Consider the following 25158-nt stretch of genomic DNA (forward strand, 5'->3'; position numbering starts at 1 on the left):
TGGAGTTCTGAAATGCTTGAAGTTAGCCCTTCACTTGCATTCTCCTTTCACTGCTGAGCTGTGGATATTGTGCAAACCTTCCGAAGCATGGCACACAAATGACAGTTTTGTCAGCTCTGGCCATTTTTTATAAAGTTTGGTTTCCTTCTTACAGTCCTGCTGCAGAAATCAAGAGATTACATCAGTGCCTCAGTTTCTCACTCTTAAAAACAAATGTGCCATTTCTGGCCCTCAGCATGATTGAAAAATGCCTGAAAAAGGGTATTGAAATCAGCATTGAAGCTTGTTATCCATAAGGCAATATATGAACAGCAACAATTTTTTTTTTAAAGTCATGATTTGGAGTCAATCTGGTGATTTTTGGTACTTGGTTCATGACTTTGAATGCATGAAGTGGGCAGTCCTAAGAGCAGACATAGCAAATGCCCAACACACACAGCTTCCCTGTGGATTGCAACAGACAAACAAGTTTGTTTGATTAACTCCACTGGAAATAATATTCTAAGGGGTAAAACGATTCCACAAAGATGACATGTTGGCATTTGAAATGAGATGAATACAGTGCATGTAAAAGTGCAATAATCCTTAATAACTAACTCAAAAGAAGCATCATCCCCAGGGATAAGAAGGTAATTCACTCTCCATATTTAATTTGTTTCTAAGCTGCTTTTGAAACAAGACAGCTAAATAGTAAGTTGGCTTGTGATCCTAGGCTTGACTGCTGGACTTAATATAATCGTGTCATTGATTCAGCATACATTTCAAACTTAGTCACGGGAAGCAAAATCAGGTGGGATAATTCCTTAAGCTATTTAAGCAAAAGATTGTACATGGGGTACATTTGGAGATAGGAGTCTGTTTACTGCGAGCAACAGGCGAATGATAACATCCCGTCTTCACTGAGTGACTGCAGCTAACTCTTTGAACAGTCTTGTGCCTAAAGATTGTATTTCAAATTGTGTTTCAAGATGTAGCCTTTGTAAATGCATGGCACTCTAGGGTTTCAGTCTATGTTAAAGGAACGGGGGACGACAATGCACTTGATTAGACTGAATCTCATCGGCAAGATCTTGCAAAGGGAATGGAAAACTCTGGCTTGTGATAAAACCACCTCAACACTGCTTCATCTGTTAAAAAACAATACTGGAAGTGTTTTTAAAAACCTAATACTTTTATTCTACATTTCTGAATTGTCTCCACCATTGTGGTTTTATTCTTTAGCTGCTGGGGCCAGAATCAGCTTGACAAATGCTGTTGGGCTCATGTTTCAGCCGTGTTACTGAAACCTTCCAAGAGCAGATAAGAGTGTATTGACCACTTCAGGAACAGGAATGTGCAGATAAAACAGGATGTGCATGTTCTGCCAATGTCCTTTGCAGACAACCAACTCTAAACTGGATGATTATTCTAATGATGCACCTTGACTACGTTTACAATACAGTCTTGTGAGAAAAAAGAAAATAGCAAGTATTGATTTTTAAGAAAAGGTAGCATTATAGGCAACTAATATACAACAGCTACAGTAATGTCTGTCTTAAATGTATACTGGGCAGAGTCCTTAAACTGCTCTTATTGCAAATATCCAAGGCCTGCTCTAAAAACCATAACAGTCTGAACCTTTTAAATGCAAATTTGTCCTATTTATCTGGTCGCAACCCAGTGAGTAGAATCCAATAACTCACCATACAGGATTATATAGCAGAAGGTAATTGCAACTAACTAATACCTGGATGGCATTTAAACACATATTGTATTATTTCAATGAGATGAGACAGAATAATATTTACATTACTATGAGCATCTTCTGTTTACAGAAATTGAATTTACAGTTCAGTAAGGTATGCAGGCGTTACATCAAGAATGAGATGAGACCATTTAAAGTCTTGTGAATTATTGATATAAATTCATTTTGTTTTGTTTCATGCACCGGCGCTTCTTGCAGTGGCACCAGAAGAGCAGTGCAGTTTATAACAAGAGGGAAAAAAAAAAGAAGAGGAAAGAGCAAATGTGAAATGGTGTAATTTATTCACAATTGCTTCGAAATTCTATCTGAATTGTCTCATTATTATTCACGCATTAGAAAAAATGGTCTGAAACATGACAGCATGGGTAAATAGATGCAGAGCTTGGAAAATAGGTAATTTGACTGAAGTATTCATGGCCATTATTAAACAAATGTTATATTGCTTTTGGATAAATCCGTTGATTTTATTTAATTTATCATTGTTTTCATGATAGCAAGGTAAGTAATACCATTTGTTCCTAATGCTCGGAAATGAACAAAACAGGTGTAAATTGATGCCACATGGAATTACATTGTTTCAACAGCAGTTGGTTAGTTAAACTTCCAGAGAATTTCATGAAGAATCTGCATACACTTGTTAATGGAGTTTTACATACAATATCAATGCTTAGAATGTAGCATTCCCATTAAAATCTGCTTTCACTGAGTCTCACTTCGCAAGAAGAGATTGTTCTGTGAGGAAAAATCTTGGATGAGTATTCATTTGAGACTAGCAGTAAAACTGAAAGAAAATTCACAGATTTAGCATAGGAACGGCAGAGGAGACTATGAAAGCTAATATTTTGAAATTGCCTAAAAACTGCAATAAATTGTGCTGCCTACTGAAATTATTAAGCCAACAATAAATAGGTAGAATGGAATATCAAAACCTCATTGCATAGTGTGTCATCTTTCTTTAATGAGGCATTCCTTCAACCTTTTACCTCTTAACACCTTTGGTGATCTTACATTATGTACCTGTTAGATATTCAACATTTTTCTGGAGATTATGCCTATTGGAAGTACGAAATCTTAGCAGTGTTCTGTGTAAGGTAATCATGCCAGAATTAGGTGGTGAAAAGCTTGGTACAGGTTCAGAAGATGATTTTGAGTGAATAGCTATAGGTTCTACTAATTTATTTCAGAAGGGACTTCTCATATATACCCTCAAATATTTAAGACGCTTTGTACTATTTCTCAGGAATCCATATCTTCTCAAAGTGCTTTTTTGTTTTCGCTTGAAGGCAGCATGGACTTTAAACAATACTGCAGGGAATGTACCGTTCCATAAAGCACATAAGGATGGCAGGATCCAGGAGACACAAGGCATAGAAAATTGTCGAAAATGATTAGATGGTACAACACATACTGCTCTTAAGTCATAAGTTCCATTTACGATGACTTCTACTTCCAATAGATAGGATATTAAAAAATGCAATAAAAATGAAGTTACATGAATAAATTTCCAGAAATGAGTGGAGTTCCACCAGTGATCGTCTGTGCGCTGGTAGAGGTAGAAGAATGGGGATGTTATGAGCAGGGCAGCAGTCACTACAACAAATGAGCCTCAATGTGGAGCCAGTGGAGTCCTTGGCGAACGTAACGAACCAGATTGGTCATACTGCTGTGTTGTGTTAAGGGTCCCATCACTGAGTCCAGGTCTACAAAGAATTCTGCAATACACAGGAAGCAGAAGTTACTGTTTTGGGCAATGGTACATGGGTTATCAATGGGTTATCATGATTTCACATGCATTAGCAGCAGTGTGCTTTGTGCGTTCCTATGTTCTTGCGCACATCAGTACGCAGGCAGTAGGAAATAACTAAACAAAGGCAACATACAAGTTAGGTCAAATTAGACTTTCCATGCTGGAAGCAAACCCCAGTGTGGTATGATTGCTTGCTACAGTGAGCTTGGAATCATAGAATCACCAAGGTTGGAAAAGAGCTCTGAGATCACCCAGTCAAACAACCCACCTATCACCAGTATTTCCCACTAAACTATGTCACATGGTACAACATCTTCACTTCCAGTTTTTTAAGTCTAGCCTAAGCTTGCTGTGTATGTGATTTAAATAGTGGACAATGAACTGCAGCACTTCCTTTTCTACACTGCACCTTCTCCTGGGCATGAAGAGCTAGTCTGCATCTTAAAAAACCTTCTTGCTCTTTCTCCTAGCCTTCTATTTCCTCCTATTGCACTGGTTTTAGCCATTTGCTCATTCAGCTTCAGGCTCCAGAGGACATGTTTGGAGTGGAAAGAGTGGCAGAAGAGGAGAAAGGCAACAGGGGAGAAAACCAGCAAGTAGGAGAATAGGAGCCTCCGAGGGGAAAGAAGAGACGGGTAAAGCCCCTGGGATTTGATGCTGGGAAGGGTTATCAGGAGATCACTGAACAGAGACACAGGAAGAAAGAACACACAGGTTAAGAGAAAAAGTATTCCAAGTGCTGGATGTTCTCCAGGTGAAAAGCTAAACCTGTTATGGTCAACAGACACCTCCTAACTGCTTTCAGTGGAGAACTGAATTGTGCCTTCTACTGTCTCACAGAATTATGCTCACTGGGGCACGGATAATCCCACACATGCAACATTTACACTATACTCAGGAGAGTGGGAGCCTAGTCTCAGTTAAAGGCCTTTCAGAGTCAGATAACAACCGGCAATCACAACAATGGCTCAGATCTCGCATTCTCACCCTATCTAAAATCCAGTGTGAGGCACGCAGCCAACTTGCTGGTCTGGAGTGCAGATGTCAGTTACAAAAACATTATCAATATTTTCTTCAGCAGGTAAGTACTGCTTTGAGGTTTTCTATCCAAGTATTGATAGCCTGACCCCAGTCAGTGTGAAAACTATGGTACTATCACAGCACAAAGTGATTTGGCTGAAGGCAAGCATATAATGAAAGCTTAGAGCTATCACCAGTTGAGTTAAGATGCTGCAGCTAGCTGTTACTTTTCATCTTCCTTCCTCTGTCTTTTATTCCCCTCCTCCAGTGTGAAATCAATACAATTAGGAATGAAAAAACTTACTGTCTGCATTCTAGTTACCCCATTCCAGGCTCAAATAAATAATAATTTCAAACACTGAGGATTCACCTTAAAGCCTAATTTTGGTTTAATAACTTCAAAATATTTCTGAAAAAAAGCCATAAGCACTGAAGCCACTTATTAAACTCATGTGAAAGAGCAGGCCTTCATCACTATAGAGTTGACTGTTTTCTACTGTAGACACGAAGCGCTGTTATCTTTGGAAGCTTTAAAAAAAAATCTCATTTGGCAAAGTCAGCTGAGAATTTGATTGCGTGAATGGTGAAAAACTCTCTCGGTGACCCACTACGAACCAGAACATGGGTTGGCTTGGGGAAGCCTGTCATTTTGGCTGCAGATACAGGTTTCATAAGAAATGCCATCTATTTTCCCACACATTCTAAGCTCCATGGACGTGGCAAAATTCAACCAGAGGTACACAGCAGATTGATTCTGCTTTTCTTTTCAAACCAGATCGGCTTGGCAGGTCATAGTTCTGCTGCTCTTCCTCTTGCTATGCTTTTTTATTTTAATGGCACATCTTTTGTCAAGCCGACAAGAAAGGCTTCTGGCTCCTGCTCTGAGCCAGATGGACATGAGTCAAGTCCAAACTGGGAGCGTGGCTTATTTAGAGGAACACAAAACCTAAGATGACAGCCGTGCACATGGGGAAGCTTCAAAGCTCCGATAATGTGGCAGAGATCTCTTGTGTCTGCATGGACATGAGCGAAGAAACATCTATGACAGCAGTAAGACCCAGAAGTAGAGGCTATTAAATGTTACAATGACGGGGCCACATTTTTATTTGAACTATGTTAGTTCACTGGGGACATGTCCTTGGGCAAGACAGCCCCTGTGATTCAGAAGACAACAGAAACAATGAGAGCTGACCACAAAAACAGAAGATTCATTTTCCATTTAAATCCTTCTTTTTCCTCCCCTCTCTCCCTCTCTTCCAACCCTCCTTCCTTCCCCCCCTCTTTTTTGGAGGGGACTGTGGGGGGAAGGACAGCTCTTACTTCCAGGAAACAAGAAATTGCCTTTTTTCTTTTTCTTTTTTTTTTTTAAGATGAACTGACTGATTAAACACCCCTAAATCAGAAATCAAGAGATTTGTTCTTTACTTGGGCTTCAAGTTAGAGTCTGAGGTTTGCACCTGTCCCATCTGCTTTCATGAGACATGTTGAACACTCAGTCTCCAGGCCAGTGAACCAGAGCTTGTGCATGGCAACATACGGTCCAGCTGGATAAGATTACTTATAGCAGTGCAATAATTGGTCAGTCCTGTCCCATCCAGCAAGATATTGGGGTTTTGAATGATGTGAGAGATACAGGTGACAAGTACTAAATATCATTTCAGGTAGAGTTCATCAAACTCTATAATATTTTTCGTGAAATAATGTCTAAGATACATCTTCTCCAAATGAAATCTGTCATGTGATAGATATGACTATCACAGCACTTCTCATATATTTTTATTACAGCATGCATTTTTCAAATTGCAGTTTAATTGTGTTTAAAAATGCAACTTTAAATCTAGTACTTAATTAGAAATGAGACATCTTTTCAGATAAAATGTAAAGACAGACACTATAGCACATATGAAACTCTGATCTCTCTACAATGGATTATAAAATTTAAATGAAATTTGAAGCAACATGAACTTTCCATTCACTGTAACAAGGCTGCAGGTTGTGAAACAAGATACAGAGGAACAGGGCACAACCCCAGATATCTTGCTCATGTGAGAAACTCTTATTTATGCATCCAGTCCCACTAAAGGCAAGGGACTGCTCATCTGAATAAAGATTACTTCTGTACTGCTTTGCAGAATTGGGCTTATCTGTCTGTAAATCAAAAGGAGAACAAAGAAGAGTGTTGAGGGAGAAAAGCAGAAAGAGTCAGCAGGTTTTTTCTCATCCAGCTCTAGGGCTGATAACAGCAGTGGCTGGGTACATTTTCTGTCTGTTGGCTGAATGCCTGAGCTATTTTGACTCAATACCAAGCAGAACATTTAACAACTCCACAACACAGAGGGCTAATTACAAGACTATCACCATCCTTCTCCTATCAGAGCATCCTTCTGCATTCCCACTGTAATATTATGCAGTACATTTGACAGGGAATCACTTTCATACTTTATGAAAATGGATGTAAATATGGAAAAAATCCAAAATGCTACTAAATTAACCAGTGCAAACAAAGGCAAGAAGCAGTAGGGAGGACTGGACAGAACTTCTATCCTCACCCAGGGATAGATCATTATGACCCACTATTCAGACATAAAGACCTATAAATCTCAAGCTTGGTTTCTCTAACTCAGTGGAAATTTGCCACTGACATTAATGGGACTAAGATCAACCTGCATTGAGCAAGCTCATTTGTCAGGGGAAGCCAGACACCTGAAATCCTGGTATTATTAGAAGAATGAGCCAATTCATGATAAGAATACTTCCCATTTAGGCTCTGCACCTCCAGTATGAAAGAAAGCTTTGTCAGTAATCTGTGTAGGCCCATGGCTGGAATCTGAATAATTATGGGGCAGCTCACAGATAGGCCAAATCTGTCCCTTTAGTTACACCTCTGCAACTCCACTATACTCAATATAACCTACTTTAAAACTACTTGGCAAAAGTCTTTTGAAATGACTGTAGTAAGGACATACATTTCGATGTTAGGAATAAGGAAGTGGATTTGCAATCCAAAATAGGAGAACCAAGGTTGTGTTTTTTAATAGGCATGTCCTAACCAGACTCCCTGCATAAATATGACATCTTATGTTTGCTTACTATCCCAACCAGCATTTTTAAAGTCTTAAAACCAGTTGACAGAGCAGTCTGAAAATAACCTCAGTGCTCTATGAGAAGTTGAAACTGTGAATGAATTCGCAGTCTCAAAAGCTCTCATCAATTGGGGCTCATGTTTGCTAAATTATTTGCCAGCTGCTCTGATAACCCCACATTCAGCTTGTTACACATCTCCCCTCTGTGCTTGACAAGAGAAGATATGCCTTGGCTACAGTGACCAGCAAGCAGATTTAGTCTGTTTGCTCAAGCTGTCACAGTTGTGTTCTTAGATGTGGTTGTTTTGGGTCCAACTCCAAATAAGACCTACGAGAACAGAAAGCAAGCTAAAGCAGATAAGCCCAAGCAGACAAAGAAGAAGCATGCAGGGCACCTTTATTCTCCTTAGTCAGCTTGTCAGCCATGTCCCAGTGCTCGTAGCTTCGCAGAACATTGTTGGTGATGTTGACGTGGCTGGCAGCCATGTGGTGGATGCGCTGAGGGATGGTGATGGTCCCTGCTGAGGAGGAGCCAGTGGTGCCTGCGCTGCCTCCGGCAGAGCTGACAGGGGATGGACTCAGGGACATAGGTGATGGTGTTTCTGTGCTCCTGCAAGACAGAAAGGGAGAGTGAGTCCCCTTTGTGCACATTGCCAACTCCAATGCACTTGAAAAACCAACTGTGCGCCCCAGTGAGGCAAGAATGTGCAACAGTATTTCCTGGTTTTATGAGAGAGGAGAGCTTATAAATTGGGACTGATTGAAGCTAAAAAGGAATTTATTTCTCCCTACAAATGAACGTGTTATTTAAAAAAGAACCACGCACGTGGCTATCCTAAAAATAGAGTAATCTTTCAGAGAAAGAAATATCTCATAGCTGCAATGATTTTTCTACCTGTTGCCAGAAGCTGCTATGGCAGTTAGAAAACACTCAATGTGCAATATCAGCCAATTATTAAAGCATTTTGTGGAAACCACAATGACAGTTTGCTCCAAATGCAGTCATCACAATAAGTAAAGCGCGAGTCTTAAAAGCACCCTGCAGAGCAGCATTAAGAGCTGAAGGTACTGCAGGATTATGAATATCTCTATAGGATTCTTTAAGACTGGCCGTGGAAATTTGGTTCTAATTGCCTACAGTTCATCCGCACAGGTTTATACAGAGCAGTGTTTTAAGTTAACTGCTTAGAGCAGTATTAATGTTCTAATATAGATTTTCCTTTAATTCCAAAACCAGTGATTAGGAATAACCTACTGGCTGCAGGCAGCATAGAGGTAGGCACAGCAAGCTCATGTTTAGAGCTGTGCAGGGCTGAATGCTCACATTCAGCTATTCTCTTTGAAAATTGGTTTCGGTGAACAAGATCAAGGGTTCCAAAAATCTCTCCTCTTGCACCCATTTGGAAGCACTTACCTAGACAAATGCATTCGGTTTACTATAGGACACACTTGAAATGCAGGGTCAAGATGCTCCTGCTGCTCTGTTCATGAAGCAAAGACTCCCAGACTCTCTGAGCAGGGATGTTACAATCTCCCTCTAGAGCTGCAGCCATTGATGTACAACAGCATGCAGCTCACTCAGACTTGCTACTGGCCTGATCCAAACCCCAGGGTAGAAAGGTTCCTCTTGGCTTTATGAACCAACAACAATGACCCTACCCATGAAACCCAGGCACAGACACCCTGCAGGTGCAGTGCTGGGCTAATAGGCATTAGCGGCGACAGTTCTTGCTGCAGAATTTCCTGCAGTGCTCTGCTATTCCCAGTGCTCAACAAAAGACTCCTCAAGATGTTCTCTAGCTCTGGAAAAAGGATGTATCACAAGTTAATTCGGCAGCCAGTAGCTTTTTACACAGCTTTTGTGCTATGGTTTGAGCATGTCCTATGGCACAGATGCTTTATTTTTAAGTCTCAAAGCATCCTGGTTACTTGACATGCCACTTTAATGCACAGAAGAACTGAACTATACTCAGTTAGGTCTGGGAGTAGTTAAAAATCATAAGAATCTGAGGGGACTGGGGATATTTTGTTACAGCCACTTACAATGAGCTGACGCACTTCTGCCAAGTAAAGCACATTGTTCATTGGATTTACCCTGTTGTGCACAGCCATCATTACTGTGGTGAGTCTATTAAATCCCTCTATTTTGTGTTTTGTGTCACTAGAGGTGGGAAACATTTCTGTAATGATACCAGGGAAAACTTGTTTCATTGCCAGCCTGGAACTCAGGCCAACTTCATAGAGGTTCACAATCCTTTCAAAGAAAAGTGGCCAGAAATCCCAGTAGACCAGGCGGAGATTTTTGGTAATTTGAAATCCTGAGCCAGACAACACTTCATGGCAATACAGAAGTTTTGCTTTGTTAAAAAACAGATTTAAGAATATCCTGCTGTCTCCTCCTCTTGAACCCGACCACTGATCTCCCTTCAGTGGTGCCACATTCTGATGGTGTTTGGTCATTCCTATGCAGTATGTGGCTCTTTTCCCCCATCTGGTTGAAAAGTGCAGAAGGATAAGAAGAAACGGTAGAGCCAGCAGCTCTGGGGAAGGCAGAGGGTCTCCCAGTGCCAGCATCAGGCCCAGAGCCACATCCCAAAATATTTCAAAATATCTAGGACAGTATTTTCCTTCAAGCAAAATGACGAAATTTCTGGTTTTGCACTGAATCGGAAAAAAATTTGTATGAAAATTTCAATTCTTTGTGAGCCCCTCTACAGTTGTATTATTTTGCTTACTTATTTGGTTGCTCAGGAATGCCTAACAGTCATTTCTTCTCATGAATCACCAGGAAGAGCCCATTAACAAAAATAATTTTCACCTAGAATTCAGCCTACTCAAACAAAAGAGGAATGAAAGGTCAAATCCTCCTCCTTTGTTTTATCTGTATGTCCGGCCAGGAGAAAGGAGCAGTAGAAAGCATGTGCCAGATGGCAATAGTTGTCACGAGTTGTAGGCAAGGTTGCAGTGGCAACATACCTTCACTGAACAGCAGACCATAGCTGCATTACTCTGCTTTCAGACAAGGATGTTACTACAGAGCCTCTGATAATTGGTTGACTAAGTGCCCTCACAATTTCACCACTATTATACCTCTAGTTTTATTAAAATGCAGTTCTCATATATCAACGAAAAATTCATTGGTCTTTCATTACTGAACAAATCACTGAAAAATCTTTGCAAAGAAGGTTAACTTTACTATTCCTTCCTGAAATAACATGGTTCTTGCTAGCTAATTAACAGATATTTTTATGGCCTTCATTTAGCTGGAGAAGCAAACTGTTAAAGAATTCATCACAGAGGCACCATAGCTGCTTTTAGACTTACGAGGAACAAAGAGGAAGGTCTGTAACAGCTCTTTCTTCCCATCCACCTTGGATTGCTCACATAGGTAACTAATCCAGTGCACTGGAAACTTTTCATCCCCACAGGCCAAAGGCAGATATAGTGACCATTAACATTTAAGATCAATTCTGTAGCCTGCTGGATATTTGAAACACATCTGCAGCTCCCAAAATATTGCATCATGGCCTTGCCTTTGCCTTTAAAGGCACCCCAAACATTCCCCACCCATTTTGGAAACACTTGTTCCCAGATAGGAGTACTCAGCAGAAAATACTCACTTTCCATTGCCGCCCCAAGGTGAGGGGGCCTGTGAGGCTTTTGAAGAGTTCTGTAAGTACAAAATCAAAATGTAAATAAAAGAGATGCAAGAAGGACAAAGTACATTAATGCCAAAGACTAAAGGTTCAGTGTTGCCTGGTTTAGCTGCAAGAGCTGCAGAGCACGTAGCAGAACAGCAACCCTGCACATCGGTCTCATAAAGAAGTGGTCCGTGGATGACAGGTAGGTTCCAGGCAGTAGCTTGAAAGCCACTTGACAAAAGAGCAAATGCAATAAAGCCCCAGCAAAAACAAAGGTGATTTACAAAGAATTGGTTTAATTACCATTTAAACTTAGTCTGTAAAATAAGTTCTTCAGAATGCAAATGACTTTCTGTCTTTAGGGAGGCCTGCAATCATTAATCGGAACCAAGAAGAATTCTAGTTGATGACTTACCAAAATGCAGTTCCCCCACGTTACTAGGGAAGTTGTCTTGAGATTCAGATAGTAGGAGAAATAAAACTTCTGCATAAGGAACTGCTTGAATTCTCTTGTTTTTATTTATTTTATTTGCATGAATGGACTTTCCTTACCTGCTTACTCAGTTTGACTCTCACACCTGTGTAGCATCTTGTACAACTCTCTACAAAGACTCAGACTGGATAGTACCTTTCTTAATTCCCATTAAATCACTAGCATCATGGCAGAAGCCATCTACATGTGCTCTAAGAAAGCAATTGATCTGAGGTCCCTTGCAAAGAGGTCTGCACAGAGTGAAAATTCAGACATATTTCACAAATTCTCTGCAAAGTATTACCATTGTTATTACAAAATTAATCTGATCCCTATAATCACCATGTTCCATGTGGGGCACAGAGATTCAGTGGAGCTCAGGATCATGCAACTGATTCTGAGAGTAAACTCCTATCCCTGATTTCTTAATTATGGCTGAACTTGCCAAACAGTGTTGATCAAAGCAGAAAACACTGCCAAAACATAACAGTGCTGCCTATACTGCATTTCATGAAAGATGTGAGCATGAACCAGAACATTTGCTGCAAAGCACATGTATATTTTTGCTACCAGCATGTATTTGCCACCAGCAAGAAAGAGGCAGATCCTAAACTGCTCTGCAATGTCTTCAGAGATGAAAAATGAGCCTTGAGATTAGTTTCTGCCATTTGGGGATCATTTCCAACAGTATCTGGAGTAACTATCTGTAGACTAGACCTCAGTGAGAGGGACTTGACAATTAGGATATTTGCAATATTTTTATCAAGGACTACTGACAACATATTTTCAAAAAAGTTAAACATTCTCCTGAAATTCATAGGTGTAATAAGTGAAATGATGCCACTTGCACGGATTTTACAAAATTTGATTTCAATTTTAAGCATTTATATTTTGGCTATATTTTAATCCAAGTTGTTCCTGAATTTCAAAACTTTTTTTTATGATTAAAAGGTTATTTTGAAACATCTAACTGGAAATTAATCTGAACCAGCTCTGTCTACAGATGTTTTCAATTTGAACAGCGACAGTTGTGAGGAAAAACAGGAAAAACAATTCTATCGAAATATCAATCTCCAGTTCAGCTGCAAGCACTGGACTGCTTTTCACAATTAAAATTATGCAAAACTTTGAATAACAATTCTATTAAAACAGTTAATCCATTCAATTTGTATTAAAGGTTCTTGCTAGTGAACACAGAGGTCACTGTGCAGCAATACAAAAATAATATCTATTTAATAGCTCTATTCTTGTCTTTTCTCCTTGCATGCATTCACTACAAAATGATCCTGAACATAAAATCTGTATAGACTCAAAAGCTATTTCTAGCAAACAAGTTGCAGTGGCCCATTCCATACATCCAGTAACATCAGCTGAAATACTCAGCTACAATTAGAAAGCCTGAAAACAGCTTTTTGGGCATTTTCTTTAATTACTTTTTAATTTTCTTCGTTCTTCACCGCATATATGCTCATTACTTCACACAGCTAGAGAATGTAAAGTGATTTTAAGGGAAAAGAGAATCACATCCCCCCTCCCTTGTCCCCTCTTACTTTGTTTTTAATGTATCATTGCTGTTTGTTGATAAAGTCTAATAATCATTTTTTTAAGAGACAACCTATATCTGTCCTGGATAAAATCCGAAGTGAAAGGAATGCATTTCATGATAATGCTGAGGCTACCAACACCCCCAGTTCAAATGTTATTTGCTGCACAAACTCCTGCTTGAAAATTCACTGGAGGCAACACAAGAACCCTAATGACTTCAAGACATCCTCCATTTAGGCACAAGGTCAGATGTCCTGTTACTGAATTACCAAGATACATGGACGCAGCCAAGTGTCTACGTATCACACATAGAACAACAGTCAAGTCCAGGCTGAATAGCAGTTCGTAGCAAGTTCATAGCATAGGTTTACAGCAGAATAACCATTTCATGACCATTTACATGAAAATATTAAAGCTGAGTGTTAGGAGATTTAGACTTTGCAGTACCAGTAAGTCAAAGCCTGGGCCAAAGAGGCTTAAAAAAAAAAAAAAAAAAAGATGGATGGGCTGCCATAGCTGCACAACTAAACAATAACATAATAGCATGTAGTGACCAAGTACAAGAATAAATGCATGCTTCAAACTGTGTTAACTAGTGAAATATGTATATCAGAATGTTGGGAGAACTGAGGAAATTCTGTTTCATAATTTACAGAAAGCAAGAAATTGTTCTCACACTGGATAAATAGCAATTGCCAAAGCAAAGGAAAATATCATTAAGTCAGAACAGTCACTTGCTTTCCTTTCAAGGGAAAGGAAAACAAGACATCGATATGGCTATCCAAAGTTCCTCAGAAACAGAGTGCTAAAGGCAGCTCCTACTGAGGCTGTTATAAGCAAGCAGACTTACGCTGGAGATAGCTGAACCCAGCTACAGAGGAGCCACCAAAAATCTGAGAGTCTGCAATAAGCTTCAGCATATCTACCTGAATTTCAAAACTAAATTTAATGAAGTGAAGCCTAAAGAACTGCTTTATCATGGTTCTTTGTGTGGGGGGGGGGAGACGGGAGGGGGAGCGGGGTCAGCACGTAATCACTTGTGTACTGAAGTCTTTACAAAATCTTGCATAAAGATTACACAGAATTAAGAATAATGTTATTTTAGTGGAGTTACTGAGTATGGTCTTTTGAATCAAGTGACTAATCCAAACATCCCTCAAATCACTCCTGTCCCCACTCCCCTGCAGACACCCTCCCTACACTTTTCAGGGGAGAGGTTAAATGGGGGACTTCTAAGTCATGCAGTTATACTGTGAGAGCTCTCAGTGCCAGTATGAATTTCATTTCATATCAATAAATTAAACAGAATAAAGATTACCTTAAAATATTCCATCAGAGATCTGGAGTACTTCATAGCATGGTCCTTCTTTAGCTTAAACATTCTCAAGTACAGAAGCGATAAGCATCGGTAGCTGCAGTAATTAGGAAAGGATTGTGTTAATTCCACTGCTAAATGAAACTTATAAACTGAAGGTAAAAAAAAAAAAAAAAGTAAGAAAGCTGGCCTATATTTTATGGTTTCTGCTCTAATGTTAGGTTTTGAGACATAAGCAAATGAAAGGAAAAAAAAAAGGTCAAAAGCATTATAATCCAATCTTGATAAGAATATAAATTAGAAGAATAAATGTTTAGTCAGCTGCTGAAGAAATCCATTAGTTATCCTTTAATAGTTTAATGGAAAACAAGAATAATGATCTTCTGTAAGCTGCTTAAGTAATTCAGTACTTTTGAAGTCCTCCTGAAGATTTCAGCTGCTTCTCCTTGTCGCAGTGGGACTTACCATAAAACTGCTAGTTTCTTGTCCCCTTCTGTGGCAGAAGAGCCTGTGAAATTCTTGAGCCTCATTGCATACCTTGTAAGAAAGGTAAGGAGAGAAGAAACGTGTGTTCAGTTGTTTTGACAAATACTAGTGTCACACTGAAAAATGACAGGTGCACAAAGGTAAGCTCACAGCCTCAACAGCTAATGATCACATTGTTCCATAATGGTAAGATGATGCAAAATTCAACAGAAAGCACCACTTAAAATTGGGAGGGCTGAAGTAAATCATCAACCCACTTTCAGGGCCAATAAGGTGAACTGTTCCTGGGGATATTACTGATGCAGAGTCCTGCAAACACCTGTGATGAGTGTTGGACAGATACATAAGATCTTGTCCCTCTGTATGCTGAAGAGTAATGTAATATGGAAAAATGTTTTACATAAAACACTTTGGGCTTGAATGATGATTACAGAATCTTTTCGTAAGTACAATTTCTGAGTTCTTAATATATACATTTTTTCGATGTATTTTATATGGAAAATGATGTTAAATGCAGGAAAGGTCATGCTCATAGTTTTTTAAGTTCTGCAGTCCATTAATTTACAACTCTTACATACTTTGTCTCCTTTCTCTGTTTAATTGCTGTTTTCCAGCATTTGGACAATGAAAGACTGAGCAGATACGCCTCCTCTCTCTCTTATTTTTTTTCTTTAACTGAGCACACTCCATGTCATGCATTTAGTCTCTTGAAAATCAATTCATCACACAAACTCATTGTTCTGAGCCCTAATGCAATTTCACAGGTACTTGTGTTAGAATAAGTAATAGGGTTCAGTGTTGCATAAGAAAGTTTTAAGGTATCCAGGCAATCTTGATGAGTTCTCATTTACAAGGAGGTAATGGTGTGCAGGCAGGCAGTGCTGCTCTCAGCCTGTCCTCCTCTCACCATCCCCATTATCAGCCCCCAGGCTGCAGCTGTAGCACAACCCCTGATGTGCTTCCTCCCTGTCCTATCTCACCTGCTTTTTGATATTGTTGTTCTAGTCATACTGAATGAGTCCAGTCAAACACAGAGTGCTATGTTTCTTTGGGATTTTTCAATGTTACGTTGGGCATTTTAGCATTACCATTAACCAAAAGACCTTTGAACGTCACACCTCTGATATTTCCAATCTCTTTGATGCTCTGCTTGCTTTGACAAATAGATGTCTGATGCAGATACTCAGGTCAGACACAGATAATGCAAAAAGGAAAAAAAATGGGCCTCCAAGAGGGGGAGGAGTGAAAATGAGAAAAACCTTCTGTTTCATAGCCCACAGTAAAAATCTATGTTAATATTATGAGCCACATTACAGAAGTGCACGTGCACTGCTGCATGTTTCCTTTTTGCATTCAGCTGTAGCCCACAAGAGAGTTGTATTTGTCCCTAGAGATTATTGAACTGGAACCAGCCTGCTGCTCAGCTGGGCAATCACCTTTTTTTCATGTCTGTCTACTGATGCCAATTAAATGGTCAAATCAGTTTAACCTCTGCCTACAAGATACTGCATGCACGAATTTATGGACGAGGCTCCATCTTTGATGGTAGGGGGTAGAGTTCACCTCACCTGACTGGAGCTACATAGAAATTAGAGGTCAACTGTAAGGAACTCCTAGAGATTCCTTTACAATCAGAAGCAGTTCAAAAAGCAGTCCAGAAGCAGTGCAGGTGCTGCTTCTGTGCCAAGGTCTATCTATTGTCCACCTGTCAGTGGGCCAGGAGCTGCCAGGAAGCTCTGCTGTGGGGTGGAGGAAGGCAGAGGGGACACAGGTGCTGCTGAAAGTTGGCTGCATCATGGTACAGCCATGGACTCAGCAGACTCCATCCCACACTGGAGCTGTAGGTAGAGGGGAGCTGCTCTTGGAGCTGCCACACACGTGTTGTGGCTGTTGAATCCAGACCCACTTCTGAACACAGACTGTGGGGTGGAGGAACAAGACTTTCAACTGCGCTTTGTGGTTCCCTTAAAAAATGAAAAAAATGTGGTGTCTACTACTCACTTCTTTAAAGTGAATTTGCCCTCCTGTATAGCTGTAGTTACGTAGTTCAGCACAAAAGGTATCAAACTATCTGCTGTTAGAGTACAGGAGGAGTTCCAGCACAGGGAAACAGATTTTATTAATTCCACTGCACCTGAGGGTTTAACTTGGATCCTAAACATTGAGTGAATATCATTTTTTGTTGAGTAATCTCTTTGATTTTCTTCCTCTCTTCAAAAAGAACAGAATGTAACAACATTTTAAATATTGAACAGGCATATTATTAACCTGAGAGTAAGAGCTTCTTAAAATCTGATACATTTTATAATGTAAATACCTACTTATTCAAAATGTAAAACACGCATTATTTTTTGACTGCCTTTAATAGCTAATCTGGCATATTGAAATCCTGCATGCCAAAAAACAACCTTTGTTCTATTGAAAAGCAAACACTTAGAGGTCTGATTAACCACCTTCTCTACCTCTTGTGTATACTGCCAGTAATTACACTGACATCAATGATGAAATTCCCAGCATACGCAGGGGAAAGCAAAGGTGCATCGCAGTGAAGAAGGAAAATCCTATTGTTCTACTTACAGGTAAATTTAATCCTACTCAATTTCACTTTGATAATTTGCATAGGTAAAGCAAAGAAAACCGTAGTTACTTGGGAGACCATTATTTCTATGAACTACACATTATGAAACAGATACAGGTAACAGCAGCAGATTTTTAAACACTGATTTTACTAGTAAGTACAAGCTCTCTCATCTGTATTCTAGCCCATAACTCTACAAAACTGCATTAAAGCGAATTCATCTGGATTGCATTCATCATTAAAAAGTATACTTTTTTAGCACAATAAAAGCAAAAAGCTTCCTTCACCTTCCACTATGATTTTTAGTGCCAGGTTTCAGGTTTCAGGTTTCAGCTCTTTTCTTTTTTTTTTTTTTTTTTTTACTACCATGTTATAAACCTCTAAAAACAAGGTTTGTAATAGCAATCCTGATAGACTCACTTTAGTGTTCTGAATTATAAAACTACACCTTCTAAAAGACAAGTGTCATTGCCAAACACTGAAATTACTGTACTTTACTTCCACCCACTACATCTCAATTTTAATTTTATGAATATTGCAAATTATAACACTCACATTATAACCTCTAAAGGGGATAATTTATAAAAGCAGTGTCCATCAATTATAAATTTTCCATGACATTAATAAAATGGCAAGAACTAATTATGATGACTTCTGAGATGAAGATGCTTTGGACAAATCATTAATACGTTGAAATTATATTTTTTAAAACATAGCAGGTTCTAATTATGACTGAAATGAGCTTATGAAAATGATCACAGAAAGGACATTAACCTGATGAGTTCCACAGTCTCTGAGTACATGGTATATGGAGATTTAGCTTCTAATGGATCTCGCTCCATAGCGTTCCCACACTCGATGAAGGACAGGGCAGCATCAGCATAATTCACTGCTTTGCCGAACTTCTCCAGCTGAAATGGAAATGATATCATCAAGGAAACCTTTCAGCTTTAATTTTGAGGCAGACAGATCATAATAGAAAGCAACACCAGCATTAAGATGAAAGCAAAGCATAGCCACAAGTTAGGGGTGAACGTATACAGAAATTGAAGCCAGGTGTATGTTTATCCCAAATCTTTTCAGGTGATATACGGCCAGGCACTGCACAGAGGAAAGCCAAATGACATCCATGGGTTTACAAAGGCAATGAGCAAATCAATACTGCTCTTCAATATATAAACTAAGTTTGTGTGCAAGTGTGCATGGGTTAAGCAACAGATCCGAGCCATTTGTCAGTTGTCACAATCTGTGGTGGCTGTTGACGTAAAAAAAAAAAAAGCCCTCATCATTTATGTTGTGATTGAAAGAGGGGGAGAAAGAAAAAGGAGAAAATATAGCACTGCTAAATATTTTATTTTACTAGGATTTTATTGCGAAAGGTTTTAGCTCTCATAATGGTTGTGATTAAACTGACTTAGACATCCTGATTTCTTTTTTATGTGTAATGAATATTATATACGACATTTTTATAGTAAGTATTTTATAATAGTATTTAACATTTTCCATTTTTGATAGCGGGATGGAAGAGATCTGATATACTTTATGTCATTTAAAAATTTCTGTGGATGTCTTTATCAGAATATTTTGATGCATCTGCTTATGTTTCTCACTCATTAAATGGAAGCTTATTCTACCAATATATTAAGCAGAACACCTAATATTGGTTCAAGGTAACAGCATCTCTGGCTTTGTGGCTACTCCTTTTAAGCACTACCCTCTGCATTCATGGAAGGTTATAATTTCAGGCACTGCACTTGCGCACTGATTACATTCTAAGCCTTTGTATGATGGATAGAGATTACCTGAATGATTTAAAAAGGGGAAACATTTCTGGATGTTTTCCCTGTACTCCACTGCACTCCTCAGCATATACTGCTACTTCCTTGCTTCGTGTCTTCCAAAGAAAACACGTGTATTACAAAAGGGAGCAGATTGAGTGTTTACACACAGCTTGAGACAGAAATGGGATTCCCCCCTGTACTTTGCTCCACGCTGACTCCAGTGGGGTAACTGGAATTGCCCCATCTCACCATAGCACAGCTGAGAATAGAGCAAGCTCAGTTAGTGGATACTGCAATGTGTCCAAATCAGCTGATTCCTTACTGCTGTGCAGGACAAGGAAAGGTTGCTCCCGTGATACAAAATGCTGCATCCTTCGCCAGAGATCTCTGTGCCATACAAGCTCAGACACAGCACTGCACAGCAATAGACACATCTCATTCACATGTGCTGACATATTCGGAGGCCACGTGCGGTATCTTTCCAACCATGTCTTTCATTTCTGTGTGTTCTTTGTCATGTCAGCACCAAGTAACCAGAAGCAATTGTTTCCATAGGACAACTAACAGTTCAGGTTTTCACAGCAAACGTGTTAGATGGAGATAATTTGAGTGCAGCTGTATTGAGTGGGTGGGTGCAGGGGGAAGGGTTGAGACCTAAGTAGCGGAAAGCAAAAAGCAGATTGTTGGTGGGTATCTACGTCTGCCAACAAGTCTTATCGTAGTGTCTGGCCCCACATTCCTGTAGGAGCACTCGGGGTGTCAAACTGCATGTGACAGGAGAAGCCTGCCCGCGGGTAGCGGCATGACATGCTCTGCCTGCTCCTCTTAGTTCTGCTTGAGAAACACCACTAATTCCACAAGGCACAGTCAAAGGTAAGAGGATGGAAGACAGGTCAACACTTATGGAGCAAATCAGACTGTGGAGGAAAGCGGATCGACACAACACGTTGAGATCATCAGGAGCCTGAGCCTGTAAATATTTGCCTGTGGAGCAGGCAGCCCTGTGCCAGAGCCATGTGTGCTTTTTCTAAAGGTCAGCCAGTTGAGGGAGGTGCTGCCAGGCCACTTCTCCCAGCCTTCCTGACTGAGGTCCCAGCACTGTGATGAAGTCAGATCTGGGCCAGGCCACAGGTCTCGGTGCTCACAGCCCCTCTGAATGGGTACCTTGGGAGGGAAGCTGCTGCCTTGGTGACAATTGCGGTGCGATGACAAAAGCCCACACCCAACTCCCATAGAAAACATGCTGATAATGCAGGGAAAGCTGAAGCAGGCAGCTTGGTGCATCAATTCTCCTTTACCCTTTCAGCTCACTGACTGCAGAGGGAGAACAGTGGTTTCTTAATTTTTACAACGTAGCATTTCATTGTTTTATTTTTTGACAAGCATTTATTTCCAGGTACAAAATTCTCTGATGTAGGATGACACTGTATGCACACACAAAACTGCCCAAATGATCAGTGACAGGTGAATAATCACCCAAATTACAACTGAAGAAGAACTGGAGGGATGAAATGAATGGCCACACTCTAAGACATCTTGGTTTAAATAAATAGATGAACCAAGTTCCACTTAGCCTGCATAAATGAGCTGCTATTCTGTACTCTGCACGGCATAGAGGAGCACAGACCATACTACAAACAAATGACTATTAAAGGCACTTCAGTGTTAGCAATACATTGGACTGAACAAACTATGGCTGAAATCTGTCAGAATTGTAATGTATCAGATATGGTAGTTCTGTCAAAACCAAATCTCTACAAAATTAGGCCAGTTTAGGTGCAACTTAATCTGGGACAAAATGAGAGAAGAAGCTTTCCCAGCACTGAACTACCTCATTGCAAGATTTTTTTTTTGTAAAAAAAAGTGTGCTCAGTTTTTATTTGCCAGCCTAATAGCATGCAATAAAAACAAATGCACTATTAAAAAATCAATTCCTGTAAATTTTAAACAACTGGATTTAAAATATCAAGTAGTTTTGCCAAACGATGATGAAATTTGCCTTTTTTTAGCTTTCAGTATTTTTGTTTTGGGCTCAAAGCAAGTATAAGGGCAAATTTCAAAAACACATCAACTTTGCTGATATTATCTTACATCCTTTCCACAGTAAGATTGTTGCTTCTCCCCAGAAGAGAAACCAGCTATTGTAAGAAGTTTATTTCAGAGTGAATGATGTGTTAAAGCCTAGGAATGATGCCCAGGCTTTGGCTTGTTGTGGGCAGTGCGTTTACAGAGTACAGTTTGAAGCATATTTTAGTCCACAGAAGGGTTCCTTTGGTTTCTGAGGCTTTAGGAAAGATTAAGAATTCAAATTTTTGTAATACCCAGCTCCATAGTGGAGAGAGACAAAAAAGCCTTGAAAACTTACCAATGCATCTGCTTTATGCTTTAGCTTCTTAGCTTCTTGCATATAATAATCTGCATTGTGGAGCCTAAAGAGACAAAATCAATTATTTCAAGTCTTTGTTTTCACACAGTTGGACCAACATTGTTTGAGAAAAGTGCTTACTGCTTCCAAGAACAATTTAGATGTATATACCTACTTATCACTTTCAGTCTTATCCTGATATTAATCTGAAATTGCCATATGAAAAGATTGGATGAGTTACCAGAATGCAAAATAACTAGCTGTGGAAACTGGCCACCCAAAGGAGCCATTAAAGTTTGCTGAACAGAGGAAAAGGAAAAATATTTTAAACTAATTAGAAAAAAATTAAGAAGAATTACTGTGAGCCAACATTCATGATCTGAAAACATTTATCAGCAGAGACTTCATTAATCAGTGATAACAGTTCATTAGTAAAGTTTAAAACTGTACATGCCACTGTGCAGTACTGTCCACACAAATGCCCAATGCTACCATAATAATTAAAGATACTTTTCTTTCACTGGGGACTCTACTTTACAGAAATCACACGTACCTAATATACAACTAGCACAAAGAGATCTAATAGTACTCACACATCATCAAATGTGATTTTAGGTCTTCTGGACTCAGAATTCCCATTGGAAAGAGTTGGCATTGCAGACCAGACGTCTGTTTCTAGATGGTTCGTATCAAGAACAGTGTTGGCTGTTGGTGCAGTGTGTGTTTCTTCCTCCTAGAAAAATGGACTGCTATTATTTGAATATTCATAATATTCAAATATTATTCATAATTCAAAATTCAAAAAAAGCTAAGGTACATGCATGTTTACCCAACTACGTCCAAGAAACCTCATGAAATCATCTTCCATTCTTTATAACGTGACCCCATTAGATTAATTAGGCATTATGACTCCAGTCCAAGGTGATAGTCATCCTGGACAACACAGTGCTACTGACAACACACTCATTAAAGCCAAGTTGGGCTGCAGGCTGGAAAAAAACTCAGTATGAGGTGGATCACACTAATGTAACAGTTTTTCTACAGAATTAGTAGATAATTGTAAGGTGGATGAGAAGTCTGCTCAGATTTCAGCAAGGAACAGTTTCCTCATCCTTATTATACTGAACAGAAAAAAAGAATGAAAAGCAGAAGTTGGGAGTTGTGACTTTGCACTGACTGAAAATACAAGCATAATAGAAGTATTTAAATCAGGCAATTGCAACTTTCAACCAGATAAACTAAATTATAGATGAACCAAAGAACTGATAAAGAATTCTGGCATATTTTAGAATACAAAAATATTTTAGAAGACGAATATTTTGAGGATCAAGGTAATAGATAAAACAAGGAAAATCCAAATTGGAGGTGCTGGGAGTGAGAGGAAGTGGCCTTGCTCTTTGCATAGCATAGCTTACTTGCTGACACACACAGTTCATTTTGGCACTGGTTTCTCTTGAAGGCATGTACACTACTCTTGCAGCTTGAAGTGGCACAATGATATCAGAAAGCAATAGGGCTGAATGAATAAGGTGAAGCGATTTGTCACCTATGTTCCAGTGCAACTTCTGAGTTTTGCTGTTACAGTGTATGGCAACAACCTCTCACAAGGTGGCGAACTGTGAAAAATGGGGTTACGCGTCCTTTTCAGTGGAAGAATTCTCTCCCTGTCTTTTAATTCTGACAGTCATACAAAGATACGGTTTGATACTAAGAGAGAAGTTTGAAGTTCTAGTCATTTTCTAAAATCAGCCAGAAAACTGAGTTTTCCCTCTTCTCCGTAAAAGCAGAGGACCAACTGACCAAGTGAAATTTTACTTCTTTCTTTTTTTTTAAAGTCAATTTGCTATGCAGCTGCTAGCTTTGTTTCTTTTTCATGTACATTTAGTATGAAATCATCTAAATCTGGTGAAAGGCAAGAAAGTATTATCTATGTAAAAATGTTTAGTGGCGAGCTGGTCCTAACAGAACAATGTTTTTACTGGAAAACTAATCACTGTTTGCATGATCTTTAAAAGCCCAGTACAAGATTTATGAAGATGAGGTGCAAATACACCTTACTTCTAGAAACTGGGAGCCTGCAAACCTGTGAGAAGACATTTTAGTTTTCAGTGTGCTATGGGCAGATTAGATTTTTACTGTGTGTTTAGTTTAGTCCATAAGATTTGGCATACCTTAAGTTTGCTTCAGAATTTGTAGTAATTATTAACGTTAAAGTTACCAGTATTCTTGATGCTTTATTTGAAAATGGTGCGTGTTGTATCTGCAGTTGGGAATGGGACCAAGTCTGTCCTCTGAAGGTCAGGGAGTTGCAGGGAACGATACACTATGTGAAACAGATGCCTAACGCTGACCTAAAGATGGAACTTGCAAGAGTCATTTATTCACAGCTCTGCATGGATCCATGCCTTGCTGCTCTAGAGTGGGGCTACGTAAGGACTTAAGGATAGATACTAGAGAAAAATAAATAAATAAACAAAACCCAGACTAAAGGTAGTTTTATCTTGTCCATTTCCAGCAACTGAGGTCTTGTTACTCACACAGATTCCTTTGGGGTTAGAAGAAGATTTATTTTCATTCTTTCTGTGTTTAGAAACCGAGGAGGAAGAGCTGCTGGTCTGAGGAGTGTTGGTGACGTTGGTTTCTTGGCTGAAGGAGCTGTTGTCAGTGCTGTGCCGACGGTGCACAGGCTCGTCCAACAGGGGGGATAATGGAGGAGGGAAGAGCTTCTCTTCTCTTTTCTTCGCCATCTTCTTCACCGAGTTACTGCTGCTCCTGGGACATGGATAAGAATCAGTTGCATGTCAAGAACCACAGTTTCTCCTCCGTAGCACAAAGCTCTAGATTTTACTTAATGAAAACCCCTAAATATGTGCTGTGATCCCCCGTGTTCTAGGAGCTAAGTCAAAAGGAGACAGGCCGTGAAAACAGAAGAGCTATCCCTGCTGTTTCAAAGGCCACAAAAACCTCCTGCTTTGGAGGACAACTTGCAGTGCATTAGTATAAATTGCATCCACTTTAAATGCTAATTTGAGTCAGTCTTAATTTGAGAGGTCATAGAGGTTCTGACTCAGCAAAGTGCTGAAAAGTTTTATGTACAGAGGTTAGTATACTTGACACCAAGTATGGCTATTTATGTATTTAACATTAAGCATCTTTTAAAGAGGTAGATTAGGGCTCACATAAGCAACCTCTGCAAAAATGCATAACAGCACACGCCACGTGAACAAAAATAATTCTCCATAACAACTACAAAACGATAACCGTAACAATAATAAGATAATAATTATTTGACCTCTAGAATAAAACCAATGTTCAACAGTATATTAAAATGATACATTGTTGCTGGCAAAAGCCCTTGAGCAGATATTGGTTGATGAAGTG

General features: G+C 39.4%; 1 protein-coding gene across 2 annotated transcripts in view; it reads right to left on the minus strand.

Annotated features, from left to right (window-relative positions):
• Nucleotides 1-2006: 2006 nt before the first annotated feature.
• AFF2 (ALF transcription elongation factor 2) overlaps nucleotides 2007-25158 on the minus strand; it is a 335533-nt gene continuing 312381 nt past the window's right edge. For both annotated transcript variants that reach the window (XM_048959912.1, XM_048959911.1), the window contains exons 13-21: nucleotides 24315-24549; nucleotides 22371-22510; nucleotides 21778-21841; nucleotides 18406-18542; nucleotides 15033-15104; nucleotides 14571-14664; nucleotides 11215-11264; nucleotides 7990-8204; nucleotides 2007-3456 (exon numbers count right to left, since the gene is read on the minus strand). In XM_048959912.1, coding sequence (XP_048815869.1) covers nucleotides 3335-3456; nucleotides 7990-8204; nucleotides 11215-11264; nucleotides 14571-14664; nucleotides 15033-15104; nucleotides 18406-18542; nucleotides 21778-21841; nucleotides 22371-22510; nucleotides 24315-24549 — 1129 coding nt within the window. In that variant the 3' untranslated portion in view covers nucleotides 2007-3334. The remainder of the gene's footprint in view (nucleotides 3457-7989; nucleotides 8205-11214; nucleotides 11265-14570; nucleotides 14665-15032; nucleotides 15105-18405; nucleotides 18543-21777; nucleotides 21842-22370; nucleotides 22511-24314; nucleotides 24550-25158) is intronic.

Source organism: Lagopus muta, chromosome 13 (assembly GCF_023343835.1).
Source record: "Lagopus muta isolate bLagMut1 chromosome 13, bLagMut1 primary, whole genome shotgun sequence".
NCBI classification, from domain to species: Eukaryota; Metazoa; Chordata; class Aves; order Galliformes; family Phasianidae; genus Lagopus; species Lagopus muta.